We start from the raw sequence: 20,130 nt of genomic DNA, 5'->3' as shown, positions 1-20,130 counted from the left end.
CTAGCAGATTAAAAAAACCATTTTGAACCTGTCAAATAACATGCAAACGGTTATAAATATCAGAAATGCCGCACAAGTTTGCACATTCTCCACGTGTGTGTGTCTAAAAAATACCACAGTTTGTATACCATCTTTTGAGTGTTTTATATGTATGGTTAATCTGAAACTTTAAAAAGGGGATTTAAGATGGAAAGTTGCTTATTTGAATTTATTTCTGACCCTTCTTCCTATTCACCCCGTTGCATTTTCCATATACTGTTTAGCGGCCTATATATGAATTTCTCCAGTGTTATAACTATTTCCTACAAATTGCTCCATTATAATAAGCAGATCCTTTTGACATTTTTTATTTTAAACATAGAAAATAGGTGCAGGAGTAGGCCATTTGGCCCTTTAAACCTGAACCACCATTCAATATGATCATGCAAGTTCAGTATCCCACTCCCACTTTCTCTCCATAGCCCTTGATCCCTTTAGCCCCAAATGCCACATCCAAATCCCATGTCCAGTGAACTGGCCCCAACAGCTTTCTATGGTAGAGAATTCTATAAGTTCACAACTCTGAGAGAAGAAGTTCTTCTTTATCTCAGTCCTGAATGGCTTACCCCTCATTCTTTGGCTGTGACCCCTAGTTCTGGAAGTTCCCAACATTGGGAACATTCTTCCCGCCATCCAGCCTGTCACCCCTCATTATTTGGCTGTAACCCCTAGTTCTGGAAGTTCCCAACATTGGGAACATTCTTCCTGCCATCCAGTGGGACTGCGGCAGGTGGTGAAGGAACCAACAAGAGGGACAAATATATCCTCACCAATCTACCTGCCACAAGTGCATCTGTCCATGACAGTTTTGGTAGGAGTGATCATTGTGCAGTCCTTGTGGAGAGACATTAAGAATACCCTCCATTGTGTTGTGTTCCACTACCACCTTACTAATGGGATAGATTTCAATCAGATGTAGCAACTCAAGACTGGGCATCTATGAGGTGCTGTGGGTCATGAGCAGCAGCAGAATTGTACTCAACCATAACCTGTAACCTCGTGGTCTGGTATATCCCCACTTGACCATGACCACCAAACCAGAGGATCAAGACCTGAATGAAGGAAGAGAATGCAGGAAAACATGCCAAAAACTAGGCACACCTAGACATGAAGTGTCAACCTGATCAGGCTACAACACAGGACTTGTTGCAGACCAATGCAATTTCACAAACAACATCAGATCAAAGCTTTGCAGTCTTGCCATATCTAGCTGTGACTGGTGGTGGATAATTAAACAACTCACTGGAGAAGGAGGCCCCACAAACATCCTGACCCTCAATCATGGAGGAGCCCAACATATCAGCGCAAGAGATGAGACTCTAGCATTTGCAACATTCTTCAGCCAGACATGCTGAGTGGATGATCCATCTTCATCCAGTTCAATTCATCCCATGTGATATCAAGAAATGGCAGAAGACACTGGATACTGAAAGGCTATGAGCCCTCACAATATTCCAGCAGTAGTACTGACGACTTGTGCTCCAGAGCTTGCTGTGCCTGTAGCCAATTTGTTCCAGTCCAGCTATAACACTGGCATCTACCGGGGCAATGTGGAAAATTGCCCAGGTCAAATGGCTAATAAATCCAATTTAGTTTATGTATCAAACTTGTACAGGCTTTAAAATAAAACTTAAGCACTCACATGGGCTGCTTGAGAAACTTGAATTCCCACAGACAGAACAGACTGGATAAGTCTCAAGGACTGTTTAAAATTATAGCAAGGATATAGTCACACAGTTTGCACACAAACAATCAATAATTCAATTGATCATGCATCTGTGAACCGTCCAAATAGGACAATGGGATGGGAGTAAGGGACATTAACTGATAATTCTAATCTTATGTATGTCTCGTAATAATAGAAAGGCAGCTACGTGCTTGGTCATATAGTAATATGTATGTGCTTTAATTATGATTGGTAATTGTTCTTCTAATCCGAGTTGTTAGTCCTGAATGGACATAGATAATATCAAAACAAATGTATCATTTTGATTGGTGTATTTTAATTACTTGAGGTAATCTAGAAAGGTTTATTGACCTGTAATTTACAGCGCTCAGAAGTTGGCAAGTCATCTAGTGATAGCTCAGCTCCCTTGCTAAAGCTTACAATAAAAGTCTAAACTGAATTTCAATTAGAGTGTTGTCTAATCATTTGGAGAGTGAAGTACGCGTTAGTTGAATAACTGCCGGTGAAACTCCCGCTATCACAAGACCAGATATGCCCTGTACACCAGAAACAGAACAAATCCAACCTGGTCAATTACCGCCCCATCATTCTACTCTCGATCATTAGTAAAGTGATGGAAGGGGTCATCAGCAGCGCTATAAAGCAGCCCTTGCTTAGCAATAACATGCACACTGATGTTGAGTTTCGGTTCTGCCAGGGTCACTCAGCTCCTGACCTCTTTACAGCCTTGGTTCAAACAGGGACAAAATAACTGAATTCCTGAGATGAGAGTGACTGTTCTTGACATCAAGGCGGCACTGACTGAGCATGGCATTAAGGAGCTATAAGACCATAAGAGCCCTAGCAAAACTGAAGTAAACGGGAATCGGGGAAAACTCTCCTGATCGTAGTCATACTTGGCACAAAGGAAGATGGTTGTGGGGTTGGATGTGGATCCCCTCGATTTCAGGACATCATAGCAGGAGTTTCTCAGGGTAGCGTCCAACACTCGCTGATGACTGAACAATGTAAAGCACCATTCCAAGCCTTCAGATATTGAAACAGTCCAAATGCAGAAAGACCTGAGCATTGTCTAGGCTTGGGCTGAGAGATGGTAAGTAACATTCATGCCACAAGTTGGAGAAGGTCATCGCCTAGCACAAGAGAGAAGCTAACCATTGCCCTAGGGGTTGCCATTGACCACAAACTGAACTGACTCTCCATATCATTACTTTGACTACAAAAAAAGGTCAACGGCTAGGAATCATGTAGTGAGACATCCCCTTCTGATTCTCTAGAGTCTGTCCACCATCTACAGGTACAAGTCAGGAATGTGATGGAATATACTCTACTTGCCTGTATGAATACAGTCCCAATAATGCTGAAGAGATTTAGTACTATCCAGGATTGAACACCTGTTCGATTGGTACATCTTCCACAAACATTTACTCCTTTCAATAGCGGCAGTAGTGTGCCACCTGCAAATGCACTGCAGGAATTCACCAAGGCTCCTGAAGCAGCACCTTCCAAAGACACAACCGCTACCATCTAGAAGAACTGCAGGAATTCATTAAGGCTCCCTAGGCAGCACCTTCGAAACCCACAACCGCTACCATCTGGAGCAAGGGCATAAGATGCCAGGGAGCGCCACCATCTGATGGTTCCTCTGCAAAACACTCATCATCTTGACTTGGAAATCAATTGCCGTTCCTTCACTGTCGCTGGGTCTAAATCCTGGAACTCCCTCCATAACGACACTATGGGCGTATCCACACCTCCTGGGACTGCAACAGTTCAAGAAGGCAGCTCACCACCACCTTCTCAAAAGCAACAATGGGCAATAAATACTGGCCTAGACGACGGCCCCACACTGCTCTGCTTTAGAGCTATACAAGAGCTATACAAAAGCTGTATAAAAAGCTATGCAGCTTCCCAGTGGTCATATGTTATGATAGACTATTGCAATCTAAATACTGTCGGATGAAATGTGGAGTGACTTCCTGAACTATGTTTATTTTTGTTTCTAAGAGACACTCTATTCTTTTGCAGATATTGCAATCACATGAGAATAATTATTTTGTGTTAATTAAAAAAAATAAATTGTGTATTTTTGTAGGAAGTGTAGCCAACCGTATCTTTCACCCAGTGCTTTTTGACAAATGCCTGGACACTATTAAAAAGTGCTGGCCTGTAATGGAAGATGGGAATCGAAAGCGGAAGAAAGATACCCATTTGAAGAGTTCTCAGGGCGAGGTGAAAGGAAGAAAGCGACCCAAGCCAGTCAGACAGAAAGAGAATGAGGTATGGATCTAATCTGACCTTTAGGCGTGATAACAAATTTGATGTTGGTTTTCAATGTCAAGCATGTTTAGTCAAAGAGCTCCCCATTTGGTATTGAGAGATTGGCAACTCGAATTTAAGTTAATTAGTTACATTGGTACTGATTTGTTGTTTTTGGTGTGCGCAGGATACTAGGTGGTTGATGATGGACCATGGTCTTAATATCTGTTCCTCCATTCCAGGATATATTTGAGGAGGAGGAGGAAGGTGAGGAAGATGGTGATGTTTTTTTCTCCATGCGTGATCTCTGCCGGATCAGGGATGGTATTTTCTCCCTGATGAAAAATATCCTGCGATTGCTCTCCAAATTCTTCTTGAAAGAAAAGCCGGATTGTGCTCAACACTGTCTGCAGGTAAACGTGCAGGCTGCTGTGCCAATCTTATGATGGACCCAACCAGTTCGAATCAGATTGATGGTATAACTGGATGTGTGCATGAACAAAGAAATTGAACATTGCTGCTATGTCAACTGTTCAACGTTGTATGCCCTTTTTATGCTCCTTGCATCCTTTGATTATTCTCCAATGTCTAATTGCCTAATTGCTTTATTTACCTGTAGGTTAACCTGTTCAGCAAGTGCAACTCATTGGTATCATTGGGTCCCATTGACAGTACATTGCATGTCATTTAGGAGCAATGATTCACTTCTTCAAGCAACGTTAACTATATCCTAATCATTTAATAAGAATAGATTTGAAATGTGAGATCAAATAACACTGGAATATCATTCTTCAGCTGTTATACTGAGGAAAGCAATTGATTAAAAATGAACAGCGGCTAGTGAACATTTTGGAGTCCTTTTAATTGTTCAAGCGAGGGGACACAGGTGAAGCCTTTGTAGAACCTAATTGCAGTTATTAAGTACCGTATATACTCGCGTATCATGCGATCTCGCGTATCATGCGACCCCTAAATTTCCGTCCCCAAAACATGATTCTATGCTATATCTCATGTATCATGCGAGTCACTTTGTTTGGAAATTAATGCCCAAACTAAAACTTCCAAATGGTATCATTGTCTGTGGATTCTGCAGAGTGGATTCTGTTGTGAAAGCTGTTCGCGAATCGAACAGATTTCCAGCTGTCTTTACTAGCGTCGTTCTGCCACTTGACGTTTCCATTCATAAAAACGGCAAGTAAAACACCCGCGAATTCTGTATCGGAAAAAGACGGCCATGTATTGAATAAACTACCCATATGATCAGGAATACTACTCTTCAGATTTTGACCACAGCATTCTGATGGGAAGATGTTCAGCCACTTGACGTTTCCATTCATGTTTTTATGAATGGAAACGTCAAGTGGCAGAACGACGCTAGTAAAGACAGCTGGAAACTGCCAGATTTTGCCAGGGAATTACCTGCCTTAGTCTGCCGACTGTGCCGTCATCTGGATGACAGTCTGGTAAAGCTCAGTCTGGAGTAGTCCTCTAAAGAAATGCCATCTGCTGATCTGTCTTCTCACCAGCGGCCCTCACAGCACCCCCATCCGCTTCCTCCACCCCCCCCCCCCCCCCCCCCCCCCACACACACACACACACACACACACACACAACCAACTGCCCATCTCACCACCACCACTAACAGCCCCATATGTTCATTTGCCAACCCATTTCCTGCTTTCTCTCCCGGAGGAATCTCAAGATAATATTGGCATCTGCTGGCAACATTTGAATTGAATAATTCCAACATATTTTGGCTGAGCACAGCAGTGATGGCTAAAGGTAATCTGTGGTCATACACAAGAACTGACCGGCAGCTGAAGTATTAGGTGAAGAAGGATTGAATAAGGGCTGAGACAATTAGGGGTGGGAGACCCCAGAACGCTTATGGTGATGGTGGAAGGGCCATCCCGTGACCCACCAGAAACCGCGCTTCCCCCACAGGCAGCTCACAATGGAGCAGCAGCATATTAATCAACCCACAGACATGCATAAAGAATGAGCTGTTTTTGTTTACCAGGAGCAGTAATGTATCTGGCCCAACTGCTTCCTTTTTACTAGCTTCAAATTCAAAACCAATAGAGAAAAGTACAGAGGAAGTTTATTAAGATGTTACTAAGAATGGAAGAGTTCTTCCCATCAGAAAAAACAGCAAGTAAAAACACCCGCAAATTTTGTATCACGCGTACCATGCGACCCCCCCAAATTTAGGTTACAATTTAGGTCTTAAAAAGTCGCATGATACGCGAGTATATACGGTAAGTAATATCTTTGTGCTAGGGCATAATGTGATTGGACTGTGAAAGTGATTTGTTTTATGATAATACTTGTGCAGAGAGTTGATTGTGTTGGTTTTAATTAACCCTGATTATTTATGTTTTTGAAACTTTTTTGTCTCTGTAGCTATTTACTGAACTGACTAACTTTGAGACTGTAATTGGAGTATTAAATTTTTCAGATTCGATGTAAGTATGCAAATACAGTGAAGAAAACTTAACTAATTTCTCTGAAATAATGTATGTAGCCTCTGTGTTGTTTGTTTATTGGCTATAAGTGTGTATTTTGAATATTTTTTTCTATTTCTGTATGCTCCTAAAGCTCTGCTCCCTTACTAGTATTCAGTAGACAGCCCCCCCTCCCCCAGCGCCTCTGTCTATGTGTGAGGTGAAAAGTGTGGGTAGCTATCCTACTCCAGATAGTTGACCTTGAGCCTGCCCTCTACCGTGGTATTCATACTTGCACACTTCCTCTTAGGATCAGAAGTCCAAATGCTGGCTGATTTATACCTCCATTAACTGGGGTAGTGTGGTCATCTTTAGTGCCGTTTCTGGGTATCTTCTCTCTGACTATTTTTAGGTCAGTGGCACAGCAGTGATTTTTACCCCATAGCTATCGGGGAACATATGTTTCCCCCCCCCTTGACAACATTAGTTATGTGATTACAATGGAAATATCGATCTTAATTAGCCTGGGGATTTTATGTTGTTCTGAGGTTTTCTATCTCTTGCTTAATTTTTCCTTCCTTCCTCCTCTACATGGAACTGGGTTTTGAAAGGAGATCAAAGACCAGTCGAAAGCAACTCTGGTCTCTAGATTTCTCAGACTGCTACTTTGTAAACAAAACTTGTTGCTCTAAAGAAATAAATTCCACAGTTTATTAATGTACCGTGTAGCTGGAGTTCTCATTAACTGAGCGTAATATGTTGGATATGACATTTTGGATTGTAAAGAGGAAGCAACTTTAGGAAAAAATAATTTGCAGCATATTTTTATTAAGCTCAGATTCTGATGATGATTTTTGTTTTAGAAAAGATTTAGTTAAAACTAGCAGATCTGCTAAATATATGTTCAACAATCGGAGTTATTTGGACTACAACTGTCCTCTTGTTTCAGCTTTTTCTTTTTTTTGTGCTTGTCAGAAATATTGAAAGAATGAAGACTTTGCCAGAATTGGCTTATTATGGACTTAAATTACTGTGCTCTCCTAACCATGGTGATGTTAATAAGGTACTGGCTTTAAGAGCTTAACATAATGTTAGTGTCTGTCCATTAATTGGAGTATAATTAATACATTGAAATTAATTTAATTGGGTGTACTTTTGCTTGCATTTTTCTAGACACTCCGTTGGCTCTTCCAAAGACTATTGAATAAAATGTTATTGGTAGAAGGAGGAGAAGGTTCCAAATCTTGTGTACTTCTGGGAGTGGGACAGAAAGCTATAGCTGCCAGAGATCAAGCTATTGGATTTGTCAGGTGAGAAATTCTTATGAAATGTTTTTCTTTTTGAAGTGAACATTCTTTTTTAAAGCATTTGATCCAAAATAAGTTGTTGTTTCGAGAATGCAGCTACATGTGGTTTGATGGGGACATGGGATTTTCTGGATTGAAAAAAAAAATGAAGGTTCCATCTAGTTTTCTATCCATAAACCCAGTAGCCAGGTGATACAACAGTAATAGAGTTGTTGAATAATCATGTCCCCTTCATTTGGAGCAGGACCGACTCAGACATGAGGTGAGGAAACCCCCATGGTGGAAAGTCTTGAGAACCATAGGTCTAAAGTGACCTATTGCTCCTAAGCATACTACGCATCCCATATTTCATGTCTCAAATATTCATATACTCTCTCCCATATACTCCCGGGGTGACACAGTGGTCAGCACTGCTATCTAAATGCTCCAAGGTCCCGGGTTCAATTCCAGCCTGTGTGGAGTCCCGGGTTCAAATCCAGACTCTGTGGAGTTTGCACTTGTCTGCGTCGGTTTCCTCCCATAGTCCAAAGTTGTGCAGGTTAGGTGGATTGGCCATGATAAATTACCCCTTGTCCAAAAGGTTAGGTCTCGTTACTGGGTTTACGGGGATAGGGTGGAGGCATGGGCTTAAGTATGGTGATCTTTACAAGGACTGGTCCAGAGTCTGGGCTGAATGGCCTCCTTCTTCACTATAGATTCTATGATGTTATGAAAATATTATTTTTCATTACCTTGGTTCGTTCGAATTTGCATTCAGAAGTGAACAGCAGCTAGCGCAGAGCCATCCAGGTTTTTAAGTGTTATTTTTCTTTGATCTCTGTGGTAATTGTTTACAAAAGAGAGGGAATATATTATATGAAGAACAATTACACTGCAATAAAAGTGGCTGATAAATTGATCAACATCTAGTAGAAAGTGTTCTGACTTTGTGAAACATTTTGTTCATAGTTACATTGTGGATCAGATGGAAGAGACTGCGTTGCCTGTACTTCGGGTTTTGCTGCAGCACATCTGCACTAAGGTTTGATTTTTGTTTTTGGAATGATATATTACAGTTGCTAACCTATAGGATGCTAAAAATGATAGGTTCAACATAAGTTTCTCTACAACAAATTTCACGCAAAATGAGTCGAATTATAGCACTGAAGAAGCCAATTAGCTCAATTGACCTCTACAGAATCTCTAACACTGTATGCTTAATCTCATTCTGGTATACTTAGCATTTTCCCTATCTAATATTATTTCCATTACCTAGAATTGTTTTAATGTCTCTGTTAGAGCTTCCAGATCTTGACAATCCTGAATTAAAAATGAATCTAACATTCCCTTGGGTGTTTTTTGGTGTTAATCTTTATTTTATACCTTTTGAGTTTCCAACTCATTAACCAGTAAAAATTGGTTTTCCTGATCTGTTTTTTTCAAAATTTCAGATCAAAGCTTTGACAAAGAGTCATTGGACTCGAAACGTTAGCCCTTTCCTCTCCCTACAGGTGCTGACAGAACTGCTGAGATTTTCCAGCAATTTCTCTTTCCTTTCAGATTCCAGCATCCGCAGTAATTTTCTTTTAATAAATTTCAAAATCGAGGTATTGGTTAAATTGGAGCCACGGTTAAACTGGAGCAATGTAGATCAGCGAGCACAAGGTAAATGGATCTTGGTGATAGCAGCGAATGCTGATTACAGGATCCAGGTCTTTAGTGTCTAGTAAGAGGGTTTCAGTGCTGGATGAGTTGAGGCGGAGTCCAGCGACATAACAAAGGTAAAGGTTGGCTGTCTTCCTAATGCTGCAGTGGCGCCGGAATGTGGCGACTAGGGCCTTTTCACAGTAACTTCATTTGAAGCCTACTTGTGACAATAAGCGATTTTCATTTTATTTCATTAAGAACTCGGTAGCTCATCTTGTGGTCAAAAATTACGTTCAGGATTTGAATAGCCTCAAGCAGTTACTCGGGAAAGAAATTGAGGTCTGGTTATAAATAGAGCTTGTGACATAGACTGAAGGCAATGGTCTTCCCAATATTTGGTGGAGGAATTTTCTGTTCCTCCAGCACCGAAGGACAATTTTGAGACAGTGGAGGGGTATGGAAAGGTGATGGTGAGTTGGAGCTGGGTGACATCAGTACATGTATGGAAATATGTGTCTTTGATCATATCACCAAGGGGTAGCACATAAACGAGAAATGGGAGTGAACCAAGGATAGAACTTTGGAAGACATCAGAAGTGAAGGCAATAGGGAGAAGCTAATGCAGGTGGTTCTCTGGCTATAACTGGTTAGATAAGAATGGGACCAGGTGATTGCAGTCCCACGAAACTGGGTGATGCCAGAGAGCTGTTGGAGGGGGATGCTGTGGTCAGCCTTGTCAAAGGCTGCAGATCATTTGAGCAGGACCAAAGAAGGTTTACCCTTGGTACAATCACAAATAGTTTTGGGTTTGTGGTAGAGTTGAAAATCTCTGTTCTATCAATTTAGATATCTTATACTTTATACTTTGTCATATGAGGAACGGTTGAGGACTCTGGGTCTGTACTCGTTGGAGTTTAGAAGGATGAGAGGGGATCTTATTGAAACTTACAGGATACTGCGAGGCTGGATAGAGTGGACATGGAGAGGATGTTCCCACTTGTTGGAAAAACTAGAAGCAAACGACACAATCTCAGACTATAGGGACGATCCTTTAAAACAGATGAGGAAGACTTTCTTCAGCCAGAAGATGGCGAACTTGTGGAACTCTGCTACAGAAGTATGTGAAGGCCAAATCACTGAGTGTCTTTCAGACAGAGATAGATAGATTCTTGATTAATAAGGGGATCAGAGGCTATGGGGAGAAGGCAGGAGAATGGGGATGAGAAAAGTATCAGCCACGATTGAATGGCAGAGCAGATTCGATGGGCTGAGTGGCCTAATTCTGCTTCTATGTCTTTTATGGTCTTACACCATTTTATATACAACCTTTTGAGTTCCCAACGTCTTACAACTAATTGATTATTTTAGGTGTACTGTCATTTACTGTCTCGTCTGGTGGAGACAGTAATGTTGTGGTATTGGCAGTGGACTGGTGATCCAAAGACCCAGGATAATAATCTGGGGAACTGGGTTCAAATCCCACCATGGCAGATGAGAATTAAAAGTTTAATGATGACCATGAAACTATTGCCGATTGTCATTAAAAACCTGCTGTTTCACTAATGTCCTTTAGGGAAGGAAATCTGCAGTCTATCCCAAAACCTGGTCTGGCCTACATTTGACTCCACATGCACAGCAATGTGTTTGACCTTAAATGCCCTCTGAAATGGCCTAGTGAACCACTCCGTTGTTTCAAAACTGCTACAAAGTCTAAAAGGAAAGAAACTGGACGGACCACCCAGCTTCGACCAGGCATTGGAAATGACAATGGCAAATCCAGCCCTGTCAACCCTGCAATGTCCTCCTTACTAACATCTGGGGGCATTTGCAAAAATTGGGAGAGCTGTCTCACAGACTAGTCAGTTCCAGACATCACTATCACTCTCCCTAAATATGTTCTGTGCCACCGACACAGTAGTATACAGTGAACTGTCGGGAGGGAGTTACCCTGGGAGTCCTCAACAATGACTCCAGACCCCATGAGGTCTCATGGCTTCAAGTCAAACGTGGGCAAGCAAACCTGCTGATTACCAAGTATTATACACCGTCAGCTAATGAATCTATACTCCTTCATGTTGAACACCACTTGGAGGAAGCAAGAAGGTGGCAAGGGCACAGAATGCACTCTAGGTGGTGGACTTTAATATCCATCACCAAGAGTGATTCGGTAGCACCACTACTGACCGAGCTGATGAGTCATAAGGGACATAGCTACTAGACTGGGTCTGTGACAGGTGGTGAGGGAACCAACAAGAGAGAAAAACATACCCGCCCCCACCAACCTGCCCTGCCGCAGATGTACCTGTCCATGACTGTATTGGTAGGTAAAAATTAATTTAATTAAGTTGGTAATACATCGACTAATTAGCACACCGTAAAATTCCACATGGAAAATGGTAAGCCTGAAAATCCTTTTCAGTGCGTTAGTTGAGTCATGAATGTGACCAAGTGTTCAGAAAACGTGCTTTTTAAATAATTAATGGAGTCTTCCTTGAATTTTAGAATTTCATTTAATCACATTTGAAAGATCATACTTCTGACAATACAACTGTCAATCAACACCTAGACCATGAGAACAAGCATGTAGTGGATCTTGAACCCATAAACTTATAAGTGGATGTATAACCAACTGAGTCAAGCTCACAGTTAATTCTTTACTTGTTTGACATGTCCATTTGTCTTGACTGATTGAGTTTTTGCTGGCTGCATTTCCACTTTCTATGACATCAGTTAACTATCTACATTCTGGCGACTGGGATATCCTTGATCATTCACAATATTCAGTCAACATTCACATTGGCAACTTTCTTGGGGCTTCTCATCTTATGCCCTGATTTCAGCAGAAACCCCATTGATGCTTGTTTTTCACAATCTTTTGCCAAAGTTGCAATGGTGGAGCAGAATAAGTCCCCTGAGAAGATGCCTTAATTTGCAGGGGAAACCTGGTGGCTGTGAAAATATCGGCTTGTCGAATAAATCCAGTGCAGCATTTAGAAGGCATTTCTTTACTCAGAAATTGATTTAGAATCATAGAATTTACAGTGCAGAAAGAGGCCATTCAGCCCATTGTGTCTGCACTGGCTCTTGGAAAGAGCATCCTACTTAAGCCCACACCGCCACCCTATCCAGTAACCCAGCAATCCCACTGAAACTGTTTTGGACACTAAGGGCAATTTATCTCAGCCAATCCACCTAACCTGCACATCTTTGGACTGTGGGAGGAAACCGGAGCACCCAGAGAAAACCCACGCAGCTATGGGCTAAAATGTGCAGACTCCACACAGACCGTGACCCAAGCCGGGAATCGAACCTCGGATCCTGGAGCTGTGAAACAACTGTGCTAACCACTGTGCTACCGTGCTGCCCACGTGGAACCTGCTACCACGGGAGTAATTAAGTTTTGAGTAGGAGGGAGGCTTGAGTGGAGTATAAACACTCGCTCTTCTGTTCCATAAGTACAATGTAAATTGTCACCTATTAAAGAAAATGACTAGTGGTGTCCCATAACAATTTGCACCAACCCCATAACCAGCCGTGACTGGACAATGCAATAAAGACCTTGTTATCCAAGTTTGCCAATGACATAAAGAATTGTAAATGGGTTTATGAAGTTGCAAAGGTTATTTATAATAGATAAGCGACTGAGTAAAACTGTAACCAAATTCAGTGAAGGTGAGTGTGATGTAATTTTGGGCCCTAAAATGTGAGATCAATGTTTTTTTTTTAAATAGCGAAAAACTAGAAGCAGTGAAAGTCAAACGTTTGGACAAATCAAATCACTAGAATTTGATAATCAAGTACAAAAGTAATCAGAAATCTAATGGATTGTTATCCTTTTATGCTACAATATACAGTGAAATAAGTTTCCCCATGGTTGTGCAAAGCCCTGGTTAGACCCCATCTGGATTATTGTGTACCGTTCTGGCCATCACATTTTAGGATATGTTGGCCTAGGAAAGAGTGCAGGGCAGAGTCTGTTTTTAGGGCTCCAAGGTTTAGATTATCAGGGAAGATCACTCAAATAGAAGCCTCATATTCCCTGAAATATTGAAGGTAAAGGGTTATCTTAATTGAGATCTGCAGGATTTCGAAATAAATTTATAGGGTAGTGTAATAATTCCAGGAGGCGCAGAGTGACAGGCCAAACTGATTTATTTTAAACTGAAAATAAAGCTGCACATGCGGCGGCATCAAAACAAACGCTCCAGTCCCCAGGACTATCAGGAACTGGTGGTCTGGATCTGTGAGCGATATTTAAAGGTCCTGCTAACGAGCCCCAGCTGGATGGGCCTCCACCCACTCACCATGGGAACTCTTATTCTATGAAGCCCGCTCGGGGCGATCATTCAACGATTTTGCCATGGTCTTCGCGAGGGTTATCACAGGTCGATAGGAGAAACTTTCAACTGATGGGGAGGCCAGGACAAAGGAACAAAAGTGTCATGCAGAAGAGAATAAGAGTAAAATACTGCGAATGTTGGAGATCTGAAATAAAAACAGCACCTTTTTAAAAAAAAAAAAAAAAATTCGGGTGAGAATTTAGGAATGATTTGTTTGTGCAAAGTCTGATAGGAACGTGAAATTCTCCCACAAAAACCAGCAGATGCCAGCTCAGTTAATTTATCCAGGATTGATAGATTTTTGCTATTCAAGTGTGAAGGGATCTGAAGCAAGCAGGAGGTTGGTGTTTTATGTTTAACTGTTTTATGTTATAGGTGCCAGATAAAGTGGAATATCGTACCCATGGTGCCCAGGCCCTAATGAAATTGCTGACAAAACTGCCTTGTGTGGACTTTGTGGCTTTCTTGCATTGGTTGCATAAATATTCACAAAACAGCAAGGTAAGGACCTGCTGAGTATTTTCGGGTGTGAGGGTTAATAACTTCTTTGTCTGGTGAAATTGGCTACCAGCTTGATCTTCATTTGATTCAACAATGAAATAAAAAACAAGTAGGTTCTAGAAACAGATGGGTGATCCATCCCATATTTTTTATGTCCAGGCCATCAAGATGATATCCTACTTGCGTCCCTATTCTTCAGTCTGCACCTTGTGCGCCATGTTACAATCGGCAATATTTTGGTATCTTCACTATATTCAAATACAAGTATCCTAAAATGTGATGACTAATGTAGTTTGTATTCATTTTTATTTTGTCTTTGGTTTTTCTCCCTTGTATCTCCTTCAATTGCATAATTTATTTGAATAACAAGACTTTGAGTTTTAATATTGTCTGAATGGTTGGCTCTCGGGTGTGCAAAGATTGATAATGCATTGTTCTTCTTTTTTTTAAAAACTGTATTGTTTCCCCTGCTTTTCAGGTAGCTTACAGAAACTTTGCATTGGATGTGGCAATGGCATTATTGGAATTGCCAGAGCGGGAACAAAGTAGCTCTATTCCTCCAGAGCATCAGAAGTATCTCTCTCACAAATACTGGATCCAGGTTGTAATCTTGGGTAGATGCTCTGACAAGGCTCCTATAGTCCGAAGCAGAGCGCTCGCTTTCCTTGCACAATGCCTAGATTTGAATGCTTCAACAGCTGTGGAGTATGTTCAGGAAATATTGCTCGGAAGTAAGTACCAGCACTCTTCAATCTATTCCAACTTTACACAAACTTGCATTCAGTTTTGCAGGGTGCACATTGAAATATATAGAATGCCTGAGTTAATACTCAGTGGTGAGCGTGAAAATTATCGAGAATGCCAGATTTGACTAACTGCTGTGGGATACAGCATTGTCTTGGTATGAGCGTGTGGAGCTGCTGCACAAATATTTGATAAAATACTATTCTCTCAAATGCTTACGCTCCACTCATTTGCAAAGAGAGTAATGTTGGTCCTGTTATCCCATCTAATTATTCATAAGGTTCGTAGCCCGCTTATGTCATGAAACATGCAGTGGCAGCTCAATTATTGATGGCAGCAGACCTAATTAACTGTTATCAGTGAATTATGTAACCTAAATGGTGGGCAGTTTTTCACAAAATCATTTAGTTAAATCGATTTTTAAAATTTATTATTACAAGTGCTTATGTTGACTATAGACATATCCTGTGTTTTTCCAATAGAAATTATAGCATCAACCCATCTTATGGTCTAGATCAGTGCATCTCAAACTATCTGATGTGGCGGACCGGCAGTTTTTTTTTTCAATGTGCCAGGGACCGGCAGTCTCCCGTGGCGTTGAACTCACTACTGTCTCTTTCTTTTCTGGAAACACTCCACGTACCGGCAGACGATGGCTCGCGTACCGTTACGCGTACCACACTTTGAGTAGCACTGGTCTAGATTATTGGATGGAGTCACATGCCTGATTGATCATTGTCTTGCCTGCTGAAGTTGTAACTTTGTATTCGGTGATGACCTAGGAAAAGTTTAAGAACAGTTCCCTGTCAGTGTTTTTTATTTTATTTTATTTTTTTTATTTTATAAATTTAGAGTACCCAATTATTTTTTCCAATTAAGGGGCAATTTAGAGTGTTCAATCTACCTATCCTGCACATCTTTGGGTTGTGGGGGCGAAACCCACGCAGACACGGGGAGAATGTGCAAACTCCACACCGACAGTGACCCAGGGCCGGGATTCGAACCCGGGTCCTCAGCGCCGTAGGCAGCAGTGCTAACCACTGTGCCACCGTGCTGCCCTCCCTGTCAGTATTGAAGTAAAAATGAGAACAAACCGCCACTTTAAACGCTAGCATGCATTGGGTTTGGATTGCTGCTGGCTATCTTTGTCTTTTGGCTATCATTCTTGTATGCTTTCTTATGTTCTGATTTTATGCATCAGTTTCTGAAGAAAAATACCTTTCCAAGTAGCTTTTAAATCAAATTGCTAGTGCTTCTTGAAGCTTCCTAAAGATTGGAGAAAACTAATAAACTAGTGGGCCCAGGGCGGCAGTCATTTGTGATGACTCATTTTGAGCTAATTTTTGCAGTTGAAGAACAATCGGTGTTGAACGGGCGGTCAGATGGGGAATTGAACACTTTGGGCAGTACTGCCAAGATGGGTGATGAAGGTAACCATATAATTTTTTTTCTTTCAAGAAAAGCATGGTATGGCTTGTGTTGGAATATTCACAATGGATTCAAATGACCGAATCTGAGCTCATTCTGTTTTTATTGCATGTCCAGGAATTTCAGATTTTCCTTCATTTGCCTATGGTATTTGTAATTTCCTACTCCCTGAACTCCACATTTCTGCAATACGTCTTGACACCTGTCTTGTCTTTGAAGAAGGGCAGCATAACAGTGCAATTTCTGTCACTGGGATTCAAATTTTACATCTTTCTGGCATTTCCTTTTTCCAATTTTTCTCATACACTACAGTCCCACATTCCAATATTAACGATTTGATTACTTTCTATCTCTAACTTCATGCTGGTTGGATTGATTTTTGTCAAATCTCATTTTAACCTTTTTGAGGCCAAATACGCTTGCTGTTTTTATTGATTTTGTAATCTTTGTAACTCTTTCACAGCATTTTATTGCACAAATCTTCAAATTCCTCTGCTTTACTGTTCCTGATGACTTTGACTTTAATGATAAGCAACAGCTTGCTTTTCTTGCACGGACGTAGTGTTTTTGCTGTCTTAAATGACCTCAACACATTTATCATTCAACCCTATTGGGAAACCTTGAACCTTTTCCTCACTTGCAATCCTAATTTAAAAAAAAAATTATTTAGTGTACCCAATTCATTTTTTCCAATTAAGGGGCAATTTAGTGTGGCCAATCCACCTAGCCTGCACATCTTTGGGTTGTGGGGACGAAACCCACATAAATACGGGGAGAATGTGCAAACTACACACAGACAGTGACCCAGAGCCGGGATCGAACCTGGGTCCTTGGCGCCATGAGGTTGCAGGGCTAACCCACTGCGCCACCATGCTGCCCTTCAATCCTAATTTTTGCTGGATATCTATTTTTTTGCCATTATGCTCTTTGGGCAGTTTGCTATATCTGCATCCTGCAGAAGAACCTGTAACAGATCGCATTAGAAACATTCCAGTCTATTTGACATTATGCATTAGTCAGTAGGTGACTGATAATTCTTTGCTATTTCTCTTTCATTTTTCTGGCCATAAACTGTTAACGTTCTAGCTGGTATGAAATTTAAATGCTGTGGAATTCTCCTGCCAATAAAGTACGATTTGGTTGGTGTCTAAAGCCGTGATCCTTCGCTCCTCGTGTTTTCAGGGTTTTAAAATAGAAACTTAGTTTTTTGAAACACCCGATTTTGATGTACGTTGTTTCCTATTGTACTGTTTTCATCCTTGGGGTCCTGCACTATGGCCTTTTGGTTTTCACTGTGGGTTTATCATAAATATTTAGAAATACTAAATCTTATCACATTCCAAACTCCTTTATCACATGCCAAACTCTTTTTGCATTTGGTTACTGGAGTGGCATTATGGTAAAATATAGATTGGGGGAAAAAAAGTACATATTGATATATTTATTTTGTTTCAAACATTTTGAAACTTCTAGCCACCACTAACCAATGCAAGGATACACTAAAAAGCATTGAAATCACAGACCCTGGGGATTCAACATTCACCAGTGGTGAGCATGAAAATTTATGTCTATGTGAATTACATAATTTCTGTCAGTTTTAGATTAAAGTTTTTTACAATGGAAACAAAAAGTAATATGTGATTTTAGTTTTTCTTTGAATAACTCATGTTCTGATATTGCTGAGCTGTCTTAAATTACATTTCCTGGCTGGCATCCATGCACAGGTTGGTCGTGTTTTTTTCAAATGTCTTAATTGAAGTAGAGTTCACGAAGAAAATGCTTTAATGGGAGGAGAAAAAAATGCATAGAAAATCCATAAGAGAGACAAGGGGACAAAAAGAAAGCACAACAAAAATGTCGAAGGAACATTTTGGGAGAAATTAGATATGGTTGTAATTTTTTTAAAAACTAGTGGGTAAGAAAGGACATAATGTTTCTGGCTTCCTCTCTTTGGCGCAGTAACTGGAAAATTGTTTTATAACCGGGATCTTTAATATTAAAGTTTAATTATAGAATGCTGTACTGAAAATTAATTCAGAGATCATCATCGATTTTCCGTAATTCCACTTCTGCATTTAATTTGGTATTTATCAGCTCCCGCATAAACATATAGTCGCTAAGTAAAGCACCCACAATGTCAGTCAATCCACTATAGCATATATTTCATGTGCTGGTGTTACACATTATGTGGCCATTGTATGTAAATTAAAATAATTGGATGTTGCAGCTGTTAGAAATCTGTGTGCGCAATTTGAACAAACTGATAATACCAACCCAATGATTTCAGCTTTTGCTGCCAAATATTCTTCCAAGTTAACAAAATAATGCGTTTAAGCTCTGACTATGTGCATGAGATCTAAAAACTATGAAGTGTCAGTGGTATTAAGTCAGTCTCAGCAAAAGTAGACCCTTTGAAGTGTTAATAAAATATCCTGAATTTCTTTTGAACAGCAAAAGGAATTATGACCATGTTGAGGCTGAGAGCTGATGATGAGAGAACCAATGTCAGAAAAGCAGCCATTCAGGTAGTGTATGCATGTGAGGCCAAGGTGCTGATTATTTGTTTACTTTTATAACTCTTGTATTGCAACGAGATGTTTGCCTCTCCTGTTCTCTTTTTAGATGACAAAAGGAAAGTCAAATGATGAATGTGGCGGCAAGATCCTGAGTTGAGCTGGCCTCCCTCCACTTACACTGGGAGCTCAGAGCAGTCTTGTGCTGAATTTTCCAGGCAATAGTCAGTTCACTGAATTTGAATAGAAAGCTAGTGCATAAGAGCTAGCTCTATGCATGTGACTTGTAGCAACATAATTTGGCTGCAGAACATGAAACGGTCACAATGGCCTAGTGTTGGAGCCATTCATTGCAATGGGGTCTACATTTAAAAAACACTTCTTGGCTGTAAAGTGCTCCAAGGTGTCTGCTGATGAAGAAAAGCACAATATAATTTTGTGTAATTTAAGTCTTTCATTTTGGATTGAGCATAGGGCCATTATCAGATTTGCAGACACGTTTGTGAGTGATACCTTGACAACACAGATTGGAAGTTTTGAGGCATAGTCCGCTGAAATTTAATTTGGGAAAAATAATTCCGAAAATAGGTGAATATCTTTGGCAGGAGGGATAAGGAGTCGTAGATACCTAAAGGAGAGACTTCAGTTTGGCGGCAAAGAAGCTGAAGCATTTATTTACACAAATCATTAGATGTTGGAGGACAAGTTGCTAAAGTTGCAAATAGTTTTTTAAATAAAGAATCCAAAGCAATGGGAGCCTATAGTTGAAAAGCAATGAAGTGATGCTAAACCTACACAAATAATGAAACTGCCTAGAACGTGGTATCAGTTTGCCTAGAACATGGCATCAGTTGTATCACCCCACCTTGAGAAAGAGGTCAAAGTTTTGGAGCTGGTCTGAGCTGTTAATTAGATGCCAAGGACAAGTTTTGTTAGTATTGAGACAGAACTGGGTCTGAGAGCCAGCACAAGTGGGGTAGGTTGAATGGCCTTCAATGCAAGAAGATTCAGTGAAATCTAACACACAAAATCGCTGAATACCCAACAATACTAACTTATAAGTGGAGCAAATCATAAACCAAAACTCCGGTTGAGACTTGAGGAAAACCAAAACATACCTGATATTTTAAGAACTGTGAACAGGCCAGGCCCTGGGCTTTCATTAACCCAGATTATATAGGTGAGATTCATGCTGTGGATAAAATACAATGATCTAATTTAAACATTTAATTACTGCTGTGG

At 40.6% G+C, this 20,130-nt stretch overlaps 1 protein-coding gene across 3 annotated transcripts in view; it reads left to right on the top strand.

Annotated features, from left to right (window-relative positions):
* ncapd3 (non-SMC condensin II complex, subunit D3) overlaps positions 1-20,130 on the top strand; it is a 75,486-nt gene that overhangs the window by 11,484 nt on the left and 43,872 nt on the right. For 2 of the 3 annotated variants that reach the window (XM_038778614.1, XM_038778613.1), the window contains exons 4-14: positions 3,822-4,006; positions 4,228-4,398; positions 6,389-6,450; positions 7,405-7,492; positions 7,603-7,739; positions 8,685-8,757; positions 14,078-14,203; positions 14,682-14,934; positions 16,297-16,377; positions 17,849-17,923; positions 18,827-18,900. In XM_038778614.1, the coding sequence (XP_038634542.1) occupies positions 3,822-4,006; positions 4,228-4,398; positions 6,389-6,450; positions 7,405-7,492; positions 7,603-7,739; positions 8,685-8,757; positions 14,078-14,203; positions 14,682-14,934; positions 16,297-16,377; positions 17,849-17,923; positions 18,827-18,900 (1,325 nt within the window). The remainder of the gene's footprint in view (positions 1-3,821; positions 4,007-4,227; positions 4,399-6,388; positions 6,451-7,404; positions 7,493-7,602; positions 7,740-8,684; positions 8,758-14,077; positions 14,204-14,681; positions 14,935-16,296; positions 16,378-17,848; positions 17,924-18,826; positions 18,901-20,130) is intronic. The other variant, XM_038778615.1, reaches the window with a different exon arrangement.

The sequence above is a fragment of the Scyliorhinus canicula genome, chromosome 19 (assembly GCF_902713615.1).
Source record: "Scyliorhinus canicula chromosome 19, sScyCan1.1, whole genome shotgun sequence".
NCBI classification, from domain to species: Eukaryota; Metazoa; Chordata; class Chondrichthyes; order Carcharhiniformes; family Scyliorhinidae; genus Scyliorhinus; species Scyliorhinus canicula.
This window is presented reverse-complemented; position numbering and strand designations above follow the sequence as displayed.